This window comes from Mustela nivalis, assembly GCF_964662115.1.
Source record: "Mustela nivalis genome assembly, chromosome: 13".
Lineage (NCBI taxonomy): Eukaryota > Metazoa > Chordata > Mammalia > Carnivora > Mustelidae > Mustela > Mustela nivalis.
The window spans coordinates 92,883,186-92,903,006 of record NC_139032.1 but is presented as its reverse complement, the minus strand read 5'-3'; the positions used below and the strand labels follow the sequence as shown (position 1 = coordinate 92,903,006).

General features: G+C 58.7%; 2 protein-coding genes across 8 annotated transcripts in view; one reads left to right on the top strand and one right to left on the bottom strand.

Annotated features, from left to right (window-relative positions):
• Positions 1 to 142: 142 nt before the first annotated feature.
• Positions 143 to 726, bottom strand: MRPL41 (mitochondrial ribosomal protein L41). The gene has a single exon (XM_082696473.1). It carries the CDS (start codon positions 647 to 649, stop codon positions 242 to 244), a length of 408 nt encoding a protein of 135 aa, XP_082552599.1. The 5' UTR covers positions 650 to 726; the 3' UTR covers positions 143 to 241.
• A 61-nt stretch (positions 727 to 787) lies between these two features.
• The window catches only part of PNPLA7 (patatin like domain 7, lysophospholipase), a 57,630-nt gene continuing 38,596 nt past the window's right edge, over positions 788 to 19,821 (top strand). For 2 of the 7 annotated variants that reach the window (XM_082696378.1, XM_082696377.1), the window contains exons 1-13: positions 788 to 1,100; positions 2,300 to 2,331; positions 3,870 to 3,944; positions 4,088 to 4,175; positions 4,599 to 4,678; positions 6,548 to 6,639; positions 6,805 to 6,945; positions 7,426 to 7,585; positions 9,037 to 9,117; positions 13,151 to 13,279; positions 13,706 to 13,786; positions 14,553 to 14,679; positions 15,318 to 15,461. In XM_082696378.1, the coding sequence (XP_082552504.1) occupies positions 830 to 1,100; positions 2,300 to 2,331; positions 3,870 to 3,944; positions 4,088 to 4,175; positions 4,599 to 4,678; positions 6,548 to 6,639; positions 6,805 to 6,945; positions 7,426 to 7,585; positions 9,037 to 9,117; positions 13,151 to 13,279; positions 13,706 to 13,786; positions 14,553 to 14,679; positions 15,318 to 15,461 (1,501 nt within the window). In that variant the 5' untranslated portion in view covers positions 788 to 829. Of the gene's footprint in view, positions 1,805 to 2,028; positions 2,104 to 2,299; positions 2,332 to 3,869; positions 3,945 to 4,087; positions 4,176 to 4,598; positions 4,679 to 6,547; positions 6,640 to 6,804; positions 6,946 to 7,425; positions 7,586 to 9,036; positions 9,118 to 13,150; positions 13,280 to 13,705; positions 13,787 to 14,552; positions 14,680 to 15,317; positions 15,462 to 19,821 lie in introns of those variants that run through there. The other 5 variants (XM_082696380.1, XM_082696381.1, XM_082696382.1 and 2 more) reach the window with 5 other exon arrangements.

Here is a 19,821-nt window from a genome sequence, read left to right as displayed (position 1 = left end):
CTCCGGGCCGACGCGGGGCAGACGCGGGGCCGACCGCGCCCCCAGACCGCCCAGACCCCCCGTCCGCCTTTAGGCGTCTTTCCCGACGGAACGTGTAAGAAGGCGGCGCGCTCCCCCCGACAGAAGACTCCGGGCCGAGGTTAGGGTTCAGCGGCGTTTATCTAGGCGTCCGCCCTCCCCGGGGCGCGTGGCCTGCCCCGGCGCCGTCCTCTGCGGGCGAGCGGGCCCCGCGTGGCGGCCGCTAGCGCGGGAAGTTCCTGGGGTAGAGCGGGAAGAGCCTGCCGTCCTGCGCCGGCTCGAAGCCGTACTTCTCCAGCCGCGCCGGGTCCAGCGTGCCGTCCCTGAAGTCCTCCTCGACGGCCGGGGCCGCGGCCTCCCGGAACAGCTGCTCGGCCGTCAGGGGCGCGTCCGGGCCCGCGGGGGCGCGGTAGCTCACGTACGGCCGCAGCCGGAAGCCCGCCAGCTCGGGCACCACCAGCTCCGGGACCATCTCCGGGACCTGCACGAACTTCCCGTTGCGGCCGCGGACGCCGGTGCCCTTGGCGCCGCGGCCCTTGTAGAAGGTGCGCGGGCCCCGCTTGCTGGTCCACCGGCTCACGCGGTCCGCGCCGCGCACGAGCGCGCGAGCAGCCCCGCTCAGAAGGCCCATGCCGAAGCCTGCACGCCGCGAGCGCCCCGGTCGCCCCGCACGCACCACCGCCGGCCGCGCTGGTCCCCGCTTCCGGCGGCCCAGGGGACTTCCGGCGGTGCGCGCGGCTTCCGGCGGCCGGCGCGGCTTCCGACCCGCGCGCCGCAGCAAGAGTAGCTCCGATTGGTGGCGCTGCGTCCAATGTACAGCCTCGGCCCTGCGAGGGGGCGGGACCTCTGGGCCCCGGCCAATGAGCGAGGAGGAGCGACCTTGACAGCCGGGCGGCGGGGGGTAGTGACGGGAGCGCGGGCGTCGGGAGCGCGCGGTCCGGGTGAGTCGCCGCAGAGCGCCCGGAGGCAGCGGGGGCCTGGGTCTGGCCGTGCGAGGAAGGGTGTCCGTCAGCGCCCCCAGCCCGTGCCGGGGCGCACACTGCCCCACGGGCCCGCCCGGCCCTGCGCGGTGCGAGGCGCAGGTGGGAGGCGGAGCCGAGTCCTCCGGACGCCCCGGACGTTCACCAGCACCCCCAGCCCCGACGCCCGTCGACCCCGAGCCCGCAGCTCCGAGGTCCCCCAGCCCTGAGGCCCGACCCGATGCCCGTCAGCCCCCGGCCCCGGCCCCGGCACCAGTACTCCTCGAGCCCCCGGCCTCGCTGGTCCCAAACCCCAACCCCGCACTCTCGCCCGTCAGCCGCGGCTCTCCGGCCCCGACGGCGGCCAGCCCCGGCGCTTGTCCAGCCGAGGCTCCCCAGCTCTGATGTCCTCCGACACCGACGCCCCCCCCCGAGGACCCCGAAAATGACACCCCCAACCCGGACGGGCGCTCACCCCGTGCCTTCCCGACCTGGCAGCCCCCGCCCCGCGCCTGTCGGGCTGTGCGCTGTCTGTGCCCTCGCGGGTGCGGGCCCTGAGCTCGGGGCCTCCGGGCTGGGGGCGGGCGCTGCTGGCCCTTCGGGAGACTCGGCCGAGAAGGAAGGGTTTTCCATGTGGGTGGCAGAGGACACAGGACGTTTGACCCAGGAGCAAATGCACTCTGGCCCCGCGTCTGCCCTCTGCGCCTGACTTCTCTGGTTGGGATTTTGGGAGAGACATGCCCTCTGTGGCCGCTGCTTTTCTGAGGGGGCTGGGACACACGGGGGACAGCCCCAGACCTGGCTCCTCCCCACTGGATAGGGGCGAGGTGAACCAGCTCCTCAAGCTCCTCCCTCTTCTCAAGGTGACACGTCCACCTTGAGGACTCCAGCCCACTGGCTAGAAACCCCCCTGAGGCAGGCCACTAGGTTGTCTCACAGTTGCCCTGTGGCACCGTGTGCACCCCTGTCCTGCCCCCAGCTACAGCCCCATCCCTGTGGTCCTGGGAGCTCCTGGCCACGCTAGGCCTTGGCTGAGCCGCCCGCACTTGCCCTTGACCGGCTGGGAGAGGACGGGGACTTGGCCGCAGCTGTGGGTTCCTGGGCGGCCGGGGAGCTGCTCGCAGAGGTGGGAGTGGCTCTGGTGGAGAGCACAGCTTTCCATCAGGGCTTCCTTTCAGTACAGCCGACTTCAGAGAGAAAAGGAGCCCAGCAGCGAAGGCTGAAAGCGTTGCTCTGCCCCGTGAGCATGCGTTGGCGGGACAGTTGCCTTCCTTTGAACCAGTCTTTCTTCTTTTCACCTTGACTGTTTTTTTCATTTTTAGCCATGAAGCAAGAGGAGGATGCCAGCCCAGAGGTATGGAGCTGGAGGGTTCCAGGGATGAATCAGAGCCTTGGAACGGCCAGGGAGGGGCGTTTCTGGACCCGGAGAAAGGGTCCTTTCCACATTTGCACTGTGGGCAGCGCCTCCGAGTCAGCTGAGTGGGAGCGGCAGCTTGGGCCCCTTTGTTCCCTTGTCAGAGTCAAGACCCTGCCACTTCTTCCCCTGAGGTCACAACGGTCAGTTCCTGCGTCCCCTTAGGACTTTTGCTTGCTTTGACTTGAGTGTTTTCTCCGTGGAATATTTGTAGCCGTATCACAAAGCCTTTATTCCTAAAGCAGAAAAGTGGATGCATTAAAACAACTCTGGAACGCCTGAGACGCTCAGTATGGGAGATTGCGTGACTAGGTTATGGGCCACCTGCGTGTCCCTTTCCTGGGTTATCCTTGTTGTCCTTGACGGGGTGGTTGAGCTCCAAGGGACGCACCTAAGTGAAGAGTGGGTTGTGGGTCCCGTCCTGACGACAGCTGGGCACACACTCTGGGCCCGGAGAGGCTCTGTGTCTTGGCTCTGAAGGAGGAAGCTCTCACTGCTTCTATTTGTCTGCTGAACCAAATTCAGACCTGGTTTTCTGGGCCACTTGCTTATCCTGGTTTGCTGCAACTTTCTGCTCTTGAGCCTTTTTTCCAAATGCCCTTCCATTTCACTGGGTTTTCTGGCCTCCATGCTGCATCGGCTGCTCTCTCTGAGGATGGGACAAGCTACTTTAGTCCTTGACACTTGGGGCTTGAAAGAGTCAGCAGGTGCCCCTGCCCCATTCTGTTCCTGGCTGCCTGGGGGGGAGGTTTGTGGATACCAGGAGGAACTTGGAGTGGCTGCTTGTTTGGCTGCTTTTTCTCCTTTGTTTTCATGTTTTTGGGGAATCCACCAATATCCATGTAGGTGGCCCCAGGCATCTGCCCATTCGCCATCCTGTGCTTGCTTTTTTCTCTTCCTCCTCCGTCCCTTGGGTCTGGGCTTCTGAAGCCGCACTGACTCCTTCCCTGGGAGTTGGGGGGCAGGGCAGGCACATAACCTTTCCCTGCTGTGAGCTGGTATTCAGGGTTCTCAAAATCCAGAGGGCTCCTCTGGGTTTCTGAGCATTGCTGTGGTCGGCTTCCATGTGCCCCACTGCCAGCAGTACACAGTCCTGTTGGTCATCGAAGGGCACTGAGGGATGGCCTTCACGCCCCCTGTGGCCAGCCGGCCTTGCTCCTCTAGACTTGGGTCTGAGGGACCTGAAAGCTGAAGATTTAGGATTCACATGTGATAAAGATGCCTGTGATTTGTGATCAACACAGCACAGCTCCTGGCCCTGCCCAGCTGCCTGACTGTCCCCGTGTCCTGTGGGTCACTGTGGGAGACAGGTTCCTCTGTCTCCTGAGCAGCCGTGCTCAGAGGACCTCAGCAGCCCAGAAGATCACTTCTTCCTGGGCTGCTGGCTCCCTCCCTAGCCAGAAGCTCTGTTCTTGCTGCCCTGTGCAGCCGGAGCCATGCCTGTGTTGGCCCTTCCTGACCACAGTGCTCTGCCCTAGGCTGACTTCTGTTTGGGTTCCGCCCTACAATCCTGGAGCCTGCAGTTGCCGGAGCAGCACTCACAGTCCACCATGGTAACCACCTCCAGTGCTTCCTGGTGGCGGGGGGCCCTGGGGTTCGTGGCCCCTTGCGCTCCAGGCTGCTCCTTTGTGGCCAGGGTGGGGAGGGGCTCTTTGGCGGTCTTGCTGATGGGTGCTCTGTCTTTGACCTTGCCCAGCTGATGGGGATTGTGATCGGAGCCCTGCTGGCCCTGGCTCTTGTTGGCGTCACTGTCTTTTTTGTGTACAGAAGGGTTAGCCAAGTCCGTGAGTATCTCGCTGCAGACTCCAGCTCTAGGGGTAAGGGGCAAGGGCTTGGGAGGGTGGCGGAGGTTTGGGTGTCTTGCCCACGTTCGGAGCTCCTGGGTGCAGCTCTCAGGCCTGTGGAAGCTTTTGTTGGGAACTGCCGGCCTTGTCCCAGCCGAGGCTGTGCACACTGGACCCATGGGATTTGCATATGTCCCCAGCTTTTTTGGCTCACGTTTGTGAGCAAGACTTTGGTAAGAAATGACGTGAGTCCTGTTCCCTGTGAGCCAGCCTGTGCCCGCCCGGGCCCAAGAGGCCACATGCATTTTCCCCACACTGTGTGCTGTAGCAGGGGCAGGATAGGCTCGGTGTGCACACCTACGGTTGCCTGGCAGAACCCTCCTGCCTCTCTGCGGCTCAGCAACCCCCTCTCTCCTCTTGCAGGACAGGTCCAGCCCACTCCTCAGTACAGGTTCCGGAAGAGAGACAAAGTGATGTTTTACGGCCGGAAAATCATGAGGAAGGTAACCGGTGCCGCTTCCCACAGGCCCCGGCGCAGTGGGGCCCCAGCAGCCTGTGGCTGCCCTCACCCTGCAATGCCGCGGCCTCTGTACCCTCAGAGACCGATAACCAGTGTGGAGAGACGGAGGCCTCATCGGCCTGTGTCCTGGGGCACAGCATGTCCTGGCTTCCATGCTGAAATCGGGGGTCCTGCCGAGATGTGGACACGGGAAGGCCTCCCTTGTCAGCATCAGTCTCCACGTGGAGAAGAGATGGCCTGGTCTAGTCCTGCCCGGTCAGCCCCGGCCCCCTCCCACCTCCTGAGGGCAGGAGGGACTCAACACTGCCCAGGGCTTGCCCTGCTTGAAATACGAGTAGCTGCTGGCATTTTAGAGGGGCTTCTCCTTGCCGCTTGCCCTGGGTTCGCCGCTACTATGCGTTCTCTGTAGCGAACTCGAAATCCCACAGCAGGGGCACCTGCGGGGCTCAGTGGGTGGAGCCTCTGCCTTCGGCTCAGGTCATGGTCTCAGGGTCCTGGGTTTGAGCCCCACATCGGGCTCCCCGTTCAGCAGGGAGCCTGCTTCTCCCTCCCCCACTCCCCTGCTTGTGTTCCCCCCCTTGCCATGTCTGTCAAATGAATAAATACAATCTTTAAAAAAAATAAATGCCATAGGGAAGTCCTGTGAGTCCTTGTGTGGACTTCACGATCTTCTCGGCTTCAAGCGGTGACATGGAGGTGCACCGACGCTGCCGACAGGCAGTAGCGCTGGCCTCAAGCCTAAGCACGGTCGCCTCAGCTTAGTGAGGGCCACGTGCGCTGACCTCAGGCAGGTCTCGAAGGAAACTGCACGGGCTCGAGTTGGGAGACAGTTAACCAGTGGTTCTGCCGAGGACTGCAGTGGCCAGACCTGGGCTGAGGAGGGCAGGAGAGTGGTCCAGTGGTGCCAGGTCACCCGGAGGGAAGGAGGAGTTGGGGCCTCACACCCATAGCTCACACCATGAGGCAGGCGCTGCTCGGGGAGCAGAAGGGCAGTGGCTGCCCATGGGGAGTTGCTGACATCCAGGAAGCAGCGCTCTGCACTCTTACCGAGGGGCAGATGAGCTAGCCTGGGGGTGGTGAAGGGGCAAAGACTTTCTAGACCCAGAATGATCACGCAGGGACTCGAATCTGGGGGAGTGGGGGCTGGGGGAGGCTAGGACAGGACGGGGCTAACTTCATTTATGTATCTGGTAGAGAGAGATGGTGTGCATGCATGAGCAGGAGAGGCAGGGAAAGGGAAGGAGAGCGCCAAGCACACGTCATGATGAGCGCAGGACCGGACGCAGGGCTCGATCTCACAACCCTGAGGTCATGACTGGAGCCAAAACTAAGAGTTACATTCTTTTTTTTTTTTTTTTTAAAGATTTTATTTATTTATTTATTTGACAGACAGAGAGAGAGAGAGAGGAGGAAGCAGGCTCCCCACTGAGCAGAGAGCCCGATGCGGGGCTCGATCCCAGAACCCTGAGATCATGACCCAAGCCGAAGGCAGCAGCTTAACCCACTGAGCCACCCAGGCGCCCCAAGAGTTACATTCTTAGCCAGCTGCGCCACCAAGCCGCCCTGGGGCCAGCTTTCAAAAGACTATGGAAAGGGGCTGCTGTGTCAGTGTAACAGAGGAGAGGCTGAGCCTCAGGCTTGCCTGCAGAGGGAACACAGGCCTGAGGACCTGGTGCTCTCTTGAGGGCTTCACTGTCCCCGGTACCAGGGATGGTCCCCACGTGCTGGGCAGGTAGGCAGGGCCAGACCCTGGGAGCTGATGCCATGCCTGCAGGCAGGTGCTGGGGGCTGAGGCTGAGGCCAGGTCCATTAGGTCCCGGCTCAGGCCTTGGCCTCTCCTTTTACCCTGCAGGTGACCACGCTGCCCCACACGCTTGTGGGTAGCACGGCGATGCCCCGGCAGCGGGTGAGGAAGAGGACCAAGGTGCTGTCCTTGGCCAAGAGGTACTAGGAGTGTCCTTTGGACCACACATGCCCCAGCTGCCCTCCCTGGAGGGCACTGGTGAGCCTGCTGGCCATCGCTGCTGCCCCCGGCTGTCCTGCCTCTGTGTCCACCATGCTCATGCCGTCTGCTTGGGGGCTCCACGTGCGTGGATCTCTGCTTTGTAGGATTCTGCGTTTTAAGAAGGAGTACCCAGCCCTGCAGCCGAAGGAGCCCCCGCCCTCCCTGCTGGAGGCTGACCTCACGGAGTTTGACGTGAAGAACTCGCACCTGCCGTCAGAAGTTCTGTACATGCTGAAGAACGTGCGGTAAGACAAGGAGGCCGTGCTCCCTTTCCTGGGGCCACCCCTGCAGCCCCTCGTGCTGCTCTCCTGTGGTTTTGGATGCTTGCCAGCATTTCCCTGTTCAGGAGGAGACTCCCGAGCAGGTGCAGGGAGCGCGAGGCTGCGTCGAAGCTACCAGCCTTCAGCCTCGGACTCACTCCCATCTCTGCCTGGAAACCCTGTTCCTCTTTCTAGCGCTGCTTTGCCGTCCCGGGCTTTTGTGCGTGCCTCTGGCTCAGATTCAGTCATGCCTCAGGCATTCTTTAAGCTGATGGAGAAGCAGTTTATGGGAATGCCCGAGGTTTCCACTTTGGTCCTGACGTGGATCGGGTGGCCATTGCCGACAGGCGGGGGTGAACCCCGCTCTGCGGATCTGGCCAGTGCTGACGGTGGCAATGGCCAGATCTCCACCAGCCTCCTTCTGTCCTTCCTGGAAGGTCTCCCACACGTGCTGTGGTTTCACAGGGTCCTGGGCCACTTTGAGAAGCCGCTGTTCCTGGAACTTTGCAAACACATGGTCTTTGTGCAGTTGCTCGAAGGAGAACATGTCTTCCAGCCAGGGGAGCCGGATACCAGCATCTATGTGGTGCAGGATGGGCGCCTGGAGGTCTGCGTCCAGGACGCGGTAAGAGTGCCTGGCGGCGGGCGGGGTGGTTCCGAGGGGGAGCAGGGCGAGGTGGACAGTGTGGGTCAGCTGTCTTGTGTTTGTTAAGTCAACTCTGTACCCCACGTGGAGCTTGAACTCATGACCCTGAAATCAAGAGCTGCACACACCACCCTCTGAGCCAGCCAGGCGTCCCTGTTGTGTTGTTACTAACATGTCTGCCATGTAAGAGATTCTTAAAAGGTTCCTACTGAAAAGTTAGTATAAAATTTTAAGTTTCTGTTCTTTGGGGAAAAGGTACACTTTGCTGTCACAGGTGCTGGCACAACGTCAGTGTGCCCTTGACATCTGTGTGCTGGCTCCCCTAGCGCGTGGGATGTGCCTGTCACTTTCTGGGCTCAGTGGCATTTGGGGGTTTCCTGCGCTCTAGCTGTTCCAGGCCCTTGGAGGCACCGCGCCTGTCTCCTTAGACTGCCCCAGTGGCCACCCCCTGTTGTTGGAGCAGACTCTTGGGGGCCCCAGACTGCACAAGGTGGCCCCCTGACCTTAAGGAAGTCCCTACCTGCCTGAGCCCAGGGAGTGGGCCCTGACCCAGGAGGGCCGCCCACAAGTCCCTTCTAGACACGATGCTGTCTGTGTGTGGCTTCGTCTACGCCAGACTTGGTGAGGCGATGAAAAAGAAAATGGTCTTCATCCAGCCCTCAGCGTGCAGGGCTGTCATCAACCCAGCTGGTAGGCCTTTCCTGGAATGGAACTTTTGGGCCAGAACGAAGGGTTTTTGGAGGCTGACCTGGGCCAAGTTTAAACAAGTTCAAAAAGGGTTTTCCCGGGTCAAGCTGAGATGAAGTTCTTGTACTAAATAACCACCATAGTTCTCGTTTCTGTTTTAATCCAGTGGAAAAGTATATCAAAACACAATGATTGCAAACCATAAGAGATTCTTAATCTCACAAAACAAACTGAGGGTTTCTGGGCGGTGGGGGGCAGGTAGGGAGAGGGGGGTGTTATGGACATTGGGGAGGGTGTGTGCTATGGTCAGTGTGGTGAAGTGTGTAAACCTGGCGATTGACAGACCTGTACCCCTGGGGCTAATAACACATTATATGTTTATAAAAAAAATATTTTAAAAAATCACTATGATTGATAGCAGTAAGAACTGAATGTAGGCCTCACAGCCTTCTGTTTAGATCAGCAGACTCCTTAGGTTTTGTGAAATTCAGTCTAAGTCCCCCTAGTGAGGACAGGCCACAGGTTGAAGGGCCCAGCTCTCCTGGACGTCCTGACTGCTCTTACTCAGCCTCGTGTTTTCTGTCCTCTGCTTTGGACATTTTCTCATCTGGTATTGCTGGAGGTCCACTAGGGCATGGCCCAACTCTCAGGACAGGTGGCAGTGGAGGTCAGGTGGCCCAGCTGGCCCGGGCTGGGCGGAGCCTCCGGTCAGCGGATGACTCTGCTCTGCTTCCCGACCGCAGGACGGTGCTGAGGTGGCGGTCAAAGAGGTTCTGGCCGGAGACAGCGTCCACAGTCTCCTCAGCATTCTGGACGTCATCACCGTGAGTCCCCTGGGTCCACCCAAAGTCACCGGGACAGCAGGTCCCCCGCGCCAAGGCCGCTTCTCCCCAGTGGCGAGGGGCTGGGGTATGGACTGGGGTGCACGGGACTCCCCATAGGCCAAGGGTGTGTGTGGGAGCAACTTTAACTGTGTTCAAGCGGAGCTGGCATTGGCTTATGCATTTTGACTCTTTTCAGTGATGGTTTTTTGGACCGAGTGGTGTATGCACGTGCTCTGTGATGCAGAAGGGGCAGCCACTGTGTAGTGAAAACATTCCTCTCGTCTCTTGGGCCCCAAGGCCCCGTTCTGGGAGGGGCCTCCTGTGGGCTTCTATTGCCAACGGGTATCTCTGTTGTCCCCAGTCTTCTGCTGAGCGATGTGGTGAATGGTTTTGCGTGTGCACCGTTTCACGCGTCTGGCTGCGGAGACGACCTGGGTGTGAGGGCATGCACGCTGCCCCACGCCTGAGCCACAGTCCTGTGGTAGGACACTGTGTCCTCACTCACCAGCCAGCCAGTCATCTTGTGTTTGATCTTCGTCAGTGCAATTACAGAATAACACCTCATGTTACCTTGTGATGTTTAAACTTACTGGCCTGGAACATTTTTTTATTTTAAGATTTTTATTTATTTGAGAGAGAGTGTAAGAGGGAGAGGGTCAGAGGGAGAAGCCGACTCTCCGCTGAGCAGGAGCCTGAAGCCGGGCTCGATCCCAGGACCCCAGGATCGTGACCTGAGCCGAAGGCAGTCACTCAACCCACTGAGCCCCCCAGGTGTCCCGTTGTTGGACATCTCAGACATATGCAGAAGTAGACAGAATAGTAAAATCAGTTATGTGTGTGTCATTAGCTGCAGAAAGTCTCAGCTCAGCAACCTGTCCCCTTCTCACTGACTAGGATTGAGTCAAATCTCTATACAGTGAAACAAATCTTAAGCATGCACCGCCCAAGCTCTGATAGTGCACACGCCTGCGTAGCTCAAAAGGTGTATTTGATTTTCTCCTTACCTTCCAGGCTCTACTTCCTGCTTTCACTTTTAGCTGTTCACCAAGGCAACGTGTACCTCGGTTTCCCCCAGACATTGCACAGAGGGGTCTCCAGAGTGGTTTAACCGGCCTTGGCAAGGATGCGTCCCTGTGGGGCCGGGAGTTTCGCTATTTGGGGGACACTCACGATGGGTGAGGCCAGGGTGGGCCTCCTGTGGTGTCCTGGGTGCTTGTGTACAAGGGGGTGACAGACTCGAGCCTTGTGGGTGTTTGTGGTGCTCCCCCATCCCTGCCGGGCTGGCACAGACATGCTTTGAGCTTTGCCAGGGCCTGGGGTGGGGTGATGCTAGGACTCGAGCATCTCGCTTTGCCCCCAGGACCTGGTGTGTCTTCGTAAGACGCTTGGCCAGCACTGAGAGAGACACCGCTTCCTCTGAGCGGGGCTGAGCTGCCTCGAAAGGCCAGTGCCTTTGCCTAAGGCGCTGTGCTGGGGACTCCCAGGTGTGCAGGCGGGGCACGTGCGGCTCTGCGGGACTCTGGCTGGTGTGTGTCAGAATCTGTGAGGTTACTGCGGGTCTGAGATGCCCGGGAGGTGTAGACGGATTGTCTGTCTCCATGGAGACCAGTCGGGCGTCATGCAGCTCTGTGGCCTCCCTCTGCCCTGGTGAGGGTTCAGCAAAATGTAGTTTTGGTGGAGGCTCTTCTTGGTGCTTCTTGTCTCACTGTGATTTCAGACGTGGGCAGGAGACGCGCGCTGTGACCAGGTCCCCTGACCTGCTGCGTCCGTGCCCTCCTCCTGCGGTGGGAGCCCACCTCCCTTCGGTGGGGCAGGGTGAGGAAACAGGGCTGATGTTTGAGAGAAAATAATCCTGTATTGTGATTAACTGATCATCTGGAGGGACATGATTCTTGCCTAATCAAATATTTGTGTTTGTCACTTAAAAAAATTAATTCTATCCAAGTAACAGATTCTTTTCTTTTTTAAAAGATTTTATTTATTTATTGGACAGACAGAGGTCACAAGTAGGCAGAGGCAGGCAGAGGGAGAGGAGGAAGCAGGCTCCCTGCTGAGCAGAGAGCCCGATGCGGGGCTCGATCCCAGGACCCTGAGATCATGACCTGAGCCGAAGGCAGAGGCTTTAACCCACTGAGCCCCCCAGGTGCCCCAACAGACAGATTCTAAAAACAGTTTCGGTGTTTTATGAGTCATTTGTCCATCCTGCTGCCCCTGCCTAGAAAAGCCGGTTCCACGTCTTCTAGGGCGTCTGGGGCAGTGGGGGAGATTTGGCCCTCCTGGACAATCAGCGTTGCATGTCAGGACGAGGTTGATCAGGCTCAGCGGGGGCATAAGGTGACCTGGGTTGCTGGAAATGTCCTATACCTTCATTTGAGTGCTGGATCTATGGACTAATGATCAAAAGAAAAGTAGCACGAGCTCCTTGGAAGCTGTCTGTGAGCCCATGTGCTCAGGGTTTGTCCTCCGGGGTTCACTGCAGGAAGGCTGGCAGGGGACCCACAGGTCACCATCGGCAGGTTTTCTCCTCTAAAGCCAAGTCTCAGACAGGAATCTGCCGATGTCTCGCCATGAGGAAGTGGCTTGGAGTCGGGGCAGGAGTGTGGGGTCGCCCTGCACAGGCAGACACCGTCATCCTGCCCAGGTGTGAGATGTGCCCTGCCCTTGGCTCTGCTGAAGGTCTAGGTGCTCTGACCTGTCTGCTTCACCTTCTGAAGGACCCCCGCGGCCCGCTACAGGGTGGGGAGGTGGCTCGGGCCTTCCCATGAGGGTGGGTTTCACCATCTTGGCTCTCTACCCCCAAAGGGAACGGTTCAACTTTCATCTGACAGTTGTGTCACATGCTTTCTCCTAGCTTCCAAACTGTGGCTGACATGTCTCCTGCTCTCAGCTTTTGTCTTGACTCTTGGAGGTGTCTTTCTTTCTTTCTTTCTTTTTTTTTTTTTTTTAAAGATTTTATTTATTTATTTGGCAGACAGAGATCACAAGTAGGCAGAGAGGCAGGCAGAGAGGAGGAAGCAGGCTCCCCGCTGAGCAGAGAGCCCGATGCGGGGCTCGATCCCAGGACTCTGGGATCATGACCTGAGCCAAAGGCAGAGGCTTTAACCCACTGAGCCACCCAGGAGCCCCACACTTTTCTTTTTATAAAGGATATGAAATGAGCAAAAAAGGGAAGAAATATAACAGAGTCGCAGAGCTCACTTAGAGTGTTTTGAGAACCACATGCCCAGGTTCCCGACGCACAGGGCTTGGTCAGGAGGTTAGGACTACCACAGCTCCCCGCCGTGGGCAGACTTCCCAGTGTGGCCAGCCCCGTCCTGAGACTGCCAGGCCTCACCCTGTGAACACAGACGTCGCTAGCTGGGCGAGAGGCTCCCCCAAGGAACCAGAGCCAAGACTGGCCACGTTCCTCACCATTCAGCCCTGGCAGTGCAGCCGTGGTGTGTGCGTGGGCCTCAGAAACCCATCCGTGGCTGGGGCGTGGCGCAGCGTGGTGCAGCCACTCTGGAAACCGCGTGGTAGTTTCCTGAAAGTTAAAGATGCGTTTACTGGGCGGCCCAGAAGCCGTATGTGAACATTATGACGGCTATCTGGATAACTGCCCCAAACTGGAAGCAAGCCAGACGCCCTTTAGAGCAGCATGGCAGGCCTCAAGCTGGCGTCTCAGGGAAGGGAGCCAGCCCTCTGTGATGCCATTTATGTGACGTTTTGACAAAGGCAAACCGTCAGGACAGATGGACGCTGGTGGCTGCCGGGAAGCATCAGGGACGGCTCGGGTGGTGTCCTGGCTGGAGAAGCAGGCTCCGCGTGCTCCTGCTGGGCGGGCGGCGGCGAGGTGCAGTGGGGCCGTGGCAGGTGCTTCCGTGTGCAGCCCGTGCTGGGGTCTCGTCCCTTCTGGGGACGGGGGTGCTGGGGCGGCCTGACCGGCGAGGTGCAGTGGGGCCGTGGCAGGTGCTTCCGTGCGCAGCCCGTGCTGGGGTCTTGTCCCTTCTGGGGACGGGGGTGCTGGGGCGGCCTGACCTTGGTGTCCTTGCAGGGCCATACCGCTCCGTACAAAACCGTGTCCGCCCGCGCTGCTGTCCCTTCCACCGTCCTCCGGCTCCCAGCAGTGGCTTTTCAAGGCGTGTTTGAGAAGTACCCCGAGACTCTGGTGAGGGTGGTGCAGGTGGGTCCCGTGCAGGAGCCCCTCTGGCCCCGGCGCCGGGTGCCAAGCGCCTCCCGCGGCTGCAGCATCAGGTCCCAGGGCCGCACACCCGGGAGGGTACGTCCGCTGCCGGTGCAGGAAGGACTGCCGTGGTTTTTGAAGGATTTGTAACATATGTTTTATAGTCAAAGTTAATACTCATGACCTCAGAGAGGTCTTCAGAGCTCCCACTTGCCCCCCAAAGAGTTGTTTTTTTGTTACTGAATGTCGTTTTGAAGTAATCTTAGATTTATTGACAACCTGCACAGGCAGTGCAGTGTCCCTGCGCGCCGACGGCTGCCGTTCTGCGTGCGAACGGGGCACTGTCAGGCCCGGGGGGCTTCAGGTTGCGCTGGGGCTGGGGCCTGCGGGAGGCCTGGGCCCAGCACAGCTGGCTGTCCCTCACAGATCATCATGGTGCGGCTACAGAGGGTCACCTTTCTGGCTCTGCACAACTACCTGGGCCTGACCACAGAGCTCTTCAACCCAGTGAGTGTGGCCTCACGGCGTCGCCGTGGTGCCAGGACCCTGGGCCTGGGGAGGGGCTTGGTGGGGCTGTGTTTACTCCTCTGCCTTGAAGCCGGGGCTGGTGGGTGAGTCGGCAGCTCGATTCTCGCGGGGCCGTGCGCTGAGAACTGGTCCCACCTGAGAGATTTGGCGGATGGGGCCCCTCCAATGCCCGTTCTGGGAGAGCCTGTAGTTTGGCCCGAGTGTGGCTCCTTCAGTCACCTCGAGTCCTAAGGTCTCCTGGCCCTTTCCTGTTGTCCACCGGGCACACGCTGCCCGCCTGCCCATGGAGGCAGCCCCTCCTGTCCCTGCTGGCACTTGGGGCGGAGGGGCCACCTTGCTCCCCGCAGAGCTGCTGGGAGCAGTCGATCTAGATGAAACCCTCGTGGACCCTGCTTCGAGGGGACCTGGATGCTGATCACTCAGTCCTGGGGTCGGCCCTGCACATGGGGTTCTCCTGGTTCTGATGGGTTTTAGGGTTTATCGTCTTCCTTCACTGATATTTTAAGGCAGATCCTTTTTTTGTTGCATTACCTTTCTTTTTAATGAGCGTTAAGGTTTCTGACAATGCTGACCACTATTTAAATTTGATAGAGTGGCCAGGAGAAAGCCCGCTGGGCTCCTGTTGCTTCACGCACACGGCTGGTCTCTATGCTGGTCGCCACCCCTCTTGTTCTCCCAAGTGTGGCTGCTGAGAGCACTAGCCCAGGTGCGACCCTGGAGCACCGGCTGCTCTCCCACATCCCAGGAGAGCCAGGCCATCCCCCTGGTGTCTGTGGCCAGTGTGGCTGCCGGGAAGGCCAAGAGGCAGTCGTGCTGCGGCCCTGAGGAGCGTCTGGAGAGGCCCCTGCGGCCCCACGAGACCTGCGACCCAGGTACAGTCCCTGACTGGCCTCCAGCCACCCCTCCCGTCCCCCCTGTCTCTGTGGGAGGACTTGGCCCCACGGAAACGCTGTGAGGAGCAGATTCCAAGCCTCCCGTTGCTCCGAGCTTTTGAGAAGGTCCCAGATCTGGGGAAAGAGACTGTCCATTGAGGCTTCTTGGCTATGAGTCACCTTCAGGGTGTAACCCACAGCCAGACTGTAACCCACAGCCACGCTAACGAGTGTGGCAGAGCTCACCTGAGTGTTTACAGACTCACGGACCAAAGCTGCGCTGCGCAGCTCAGAGCCGTCCCAGAAGGTGGTTTTCAGGCTCGTTCACCTGAGGAGCCAGTGGAGCACCGATGTGTGCCAGGCTCAGGCCAAGTTTGCCGAGACAGTCCTCTCAGCTAGGATGGCCACTGGGAAGAGGACCCACAAGTCCTCGGCCTGGTGGAGGAGGCTGGCCGAGAGGGGCAGGTCAGTTCAGGAAGACCTAGGAGAGGCAGAGCAGGGCCTGCATCCAAGGCCGGCTCCGGCCCACCATGCCTCAGGCAGGTGGGTGCTGACGCTGAGGCCTCGGGGCCTTGAGACGTGAGCTTTGTGTGCCCCCGTGAGAACAGAGGCCTTCCTTCCTACCCATCCCCTCCCAGCGGATCGAGGGGGCAGCCGTGCAGCGGGCTCGGGGCCGCCACTGAAGAGGAGCCGGTCGTTCCCGCTGCCTTCCGTCCACGAAGAGAGCCTGGATGAGCTCGGCAAGGCCCGGGCGGGAGACCAGATGCCTTTTGTCCCACCAGGTAAGGCACTGGACACCCTGAGCTTGGAGCATTTATGGGTGGGCAAGCTCTGAGGCCCAGAGGACCCTGTGCCCACACTCTGGCTCAGTTAGGTGCGGTGGCACGTGTCTCGCTGCCCCGAGTACCCTGTGGGCTCCTCTCTACACTGTCTGCTTTTACCCTTGCCTCGCGTCTGTGTCCCAGGGGTCTGCATCCCTGAGGTTGCGCCAGGCCACTGCGGGAGCACCTCCCCCAGGACCATCCTTTCTCCCCTGTGCTGGGCTGTGCCCACCAGCACACTGCTGTGTGGCATCCTCCACTGAAATGGGTCTCCTAGGCCCTCTGGCCCTTCAGCTGCCACCAGGACCTGCTTTCATTAAAGCCAAGTTCTCAGGGCGCCTGGTGGGCTCTGTCGGTGAAGCATCTGTCTTCAGCTCGTGTCATGATCCCGGAGTCCTGGGGTCTGGCTCTGCATCGGGCTCTCTGCTCCACAGGGAGCCTGCTTCTCCCTCTTCCATTTCCCCTGCTTGTGCGTTCCCTCCACCTCTCTCTCCGTCTTTTTTTGTCAAATAAGTAAATAAAATCTTTAAAAAATGAAGCCAAGCTCTCCAGGGGCTGTCTGTGTGGGCTCCTCCCCGCTCTGCCTCTGCTGCGCTATCTCGGAGGCTCTCTGCCCCTCTCTGGGCCCCTTGCCCACGGGGACCTGGTCATGGGCTCCGTGTGCTGCAGCCTGGACGCTCTCCTGGGGCGATCCACGGTGCTGCCAGGGATTCTCACGCTCCCCAACCCCGTCTGCACAAACTAGCTCGCTCCTTCTCACCTTCTACTTCTGCTCTTACGTTGGAGAGTCTGTCTTGTTTTCGTGTGTTCTCGGAGTCGTTGGCAGTTTCATCATCTGGTGTGTTTGAGACCCGTTTGGGTTCCCTCTTCAAGAGCTGTCTGTTCAGGGGTGCGCTGCTGGCTGGGTTGGTAGAGTGTGTGATGCTTGATCTCAGGGCTGAGCTCGAGCCCCACGTTGGGTGTGGAGACTACTCAAACAAACAAACCTGTCTGCTCGTTTTCTCTGCCTGTTTTCTGCAGGCTTTCCTTACTCTGTTTCGTTGGTCTGTGTCAGTTCTTCATGTGCTCTGAATAGGGCCCTTCTGTCACTTATAATTGTTGAGACGCCGGTTTCTGGCTCCTGGAACAGGAGCCACGGTGCCGCTGTACTGTGAACCGGCCACGGCACACGCTGTGCTCGGCGTCCGGCGTCTTCGTCCCTGCTCTTGCCTCTCTCGCTGGGGCGCGGTCCGCGGCGAGCTGCGTGTTCGCCTTCCGCACAGACGGCTCTTTCCTCTGCCCTTTCTGCTTGTTCGAAGTCAGAGATTCAGACTTTCCTTACGTTGTGTGGTGATAACGTACACGGCACCACTCATGAAACAATCTTTTGTTTCCTGTGGCCTTTTTTGGTGCCATCTTTCTTTGGTGTCAAGTTTTTGAATATACGTTTGTTTGGGGGGTTTTTTTGAAGATTTTTTTTTTTTTATTTGACAGAGATACAGTGAGAGGAGACACAGGCGGGGGAGTGGAAGAGGAAGAAGCAGGCTTCCCCGCTCAGCTGGGAGCCTGAGGCAGGGCTCGATCCCAGGACCCTGGGATCATGATCTGAGCCAGGCAGACGCTTAACAACTGAGCCACCTGGGCACCCCTAGTAATAGGTTTTTGGAGATATATTTCAAATACCATCGAGTTCACCTTTTTTTTTTTTTTTAAGATTTTTATTTATTTATTTACTTGACTGAGAGAAATCCCAAGTAGACGGAGAGACAGGCAGAGAGAGAGAGGGAAGCAGGCTCCCCGCTGAGCAGAGAGCCCAATGCGGGGCTCGATCCCAGGACCCTGAGATCATGACCTGAGCCGAAGGCAGAGGCTTAACCCACTGAGCCACCCAGGCGCCCCGAGTTCACTTTTTTAAAGTGTATCATTCATTAGTATATTCGCAAAATTGCCTCGATCCGCACTATATAATCCCAGAACCTTTTGTCAGCCAGCAGAGACGTCCCATCAGCTCTGCCCTGGCCCCAGGCAGCCACGGGTCTGCTTTCTGTCTCTGCGACTCGCCTGCTCTTGGATCTACTCTTGAGGCCTCTTGTGTTCTCCTGGGATGTTCGCCTGCTTCTGCCCAGGCACCAGGTTGTTTTCAGTTCTCATGGACTGTTTCCGCCTGCGTAACACGAGCACAGGAGGCGGAGATCGTCAACGGGACGTCGCAGTGGCTCACACACAGCTCGCTGGTGAGGTCAACGCCCAGATGCAGAAAGCCGCAGCGCCGGCCCCCAGCGGCCGAGATGTCAGGCTCACCGCCTGTCCGGCCGAGCTCCCTGCTCTCCGGAGTCCCAGCAGCGCGAGCTGGGCCAGGTTTCGCGGCTCCTGTGCAGCTGGTGTCTCGTGTGCATCTGAGTCCTGCGCAGCAATGCGCACCTGTTCTCAGCGGAGGGTTGCGGTGTCTGGTGGACATGAACACACCGCGTTCGTGTCTGTTGAGCACATGTCCCCGCTCCCGTGGGAAGGGCTGGTCAAAGAGCGCTTGCCCTCGGCTCAGGAGACGTCGCATGCGGTCTTCTGGGCACCGTTCGGGTGTGTGCTTCCCCGCCCTCCTAAGGCTGTGTCGCCCTGGAGGGGCCCCAGCACATGTGGCGGTCAGCACTTGGGTCTGGGCAATCCGGGCCTCCGTCCCACTCAGGCGCTCTTGGCCTGTGCCAGTGCCGCTGGGGAGGCCCCCGCCCGCCCGCTGGCTTCTTCTGTCCTCACCCCAGCTCCTCAGGCCCAGGGGGCCCCACGGTGGCCGCTGCCTGTCCTCCTGACGAGTCCTGAGCCCTAGGACTTGTCACTTCCGTTGGGATTGGCTGCGCGGTCTTTCGTGTGCCTCCTCTGGGGCGGTCACCACTCCGAACGGGTTGACGGTTCTTTAGGCCTCTGTGCGAGTCCGTTTGGGGATGTGTGGAAGATACTTTCTGCTCTCACTTTCCACATGCGTAAGAGTGTGTTCTCATGAATAGAAGTTTGTAAAATTAATGGAGTCCACTTTATCCAATTTTTTTCTTCTGTAATTAATGCATCTTTTGTAATTAATGCATCAGGAAATCTGCCTGTAAGATTTAACATTTTTTTAAAAATTTTATTTATTTATTTGACAGAGAGAGAGATCACAAGCAGGCAGAGAGGCAGGCAGAGAGAGAGGAAGGGAAGCAGGTTCCTTGCTGAGCAGAGAGCCCGATGCGGGGCTCGATCCCAGGACCCTGGGATCACGACCCGAGCCGAAGGCAGAGGCTTAATCCACGGAGCCCCCCAGGCGCCCCAAGATTTAACATTTTACCATTCATATTTATCTCCCTGGGATTGGCTCTTTGGTCTAAAGTGCACACAGGACATGATACACTTTTTCCGCACGGCTGCTCAGCTGACCTGCCGCGTTTTAAAAATGTGTTTAGCAAATTTTTCAAATAAAAAAACTTCAGGGACAGATAACTGAGAGTGAAAGCAGCCCCCGTCCTAAAGTCTGGCTCGGGATCACGCAGTTCCCAAACATGCAGGCACAGTCGCCTTCCCACGGGACCTGCAGGAGGTGCCCTGTGTGAGACCGGAGTCTGCAGAGGGCGGCGGGACTCGGCGTCTGACGTGCTGGCTGCACCGCACGCAGTGTGCGCAGACTGACCAGGGGCAGCACCATGTAGAGCTGTGTGACCCTTACTGTGCGCATGGGTTCGTCACAGGGACCATGGTACAGTTTTATTTTTAACAATATTTTTTTTTTGAAGATTTACTTATTTACGAGAGAGCACAAGTGGGGGGGCATAGGGAGGCACAAGGGAGGGGGGAATTTCAGGCTGACTCTGTGCTGAGCACAGAGCCTGACGCGGGGCTTGATCTCCTGACCCTGAGATTGCAGCTGGAGCCGAAATCAAGAATTGGACATTTAACCGACTCTGCCACCCAGGCGCCCCAGCTGGGTTTATTTTTTTAATTTTTTAAAAAATATTTTATTCACTTATTTGACAGACAGAGATCACAAGCAGGCAGAGAGAGAGGGAAGCAGGCTCCCCGCTGAGCAGAGAGCCCGATGCGGGGCTCGATCCCAGGACCCTGAGATCATGACCTGAGCCGAAGGCAGAGGCCTAACCCACTGAGCCGCCCAGCTGCCCCAAAACAATCATATGTTAATAAGATCCGTAAGGTGAATACGTTGCCACGTACTATAATGATACTACAGCAAATACTGGGAATGCACAGTGTCTCGGGATTAAGAGTTGCTTGTGGGGGTGCCCAGCTGGCTCAGCCAGTGGAGTGTGGGTCTCTTGATCTCAGGTTTGTGAGTTAGAGCCCTACGTTAGGTCTAGAGATT

Coding starts and splice junctions, on each gene's coding strand:
- MRPL41 (XM_082696473.1), bottom strand. CDS start 649: ATGGGCCTTCTGAGCGGGGCTGCTCGCGCGCTCGTGCGCGGCGCGGAC.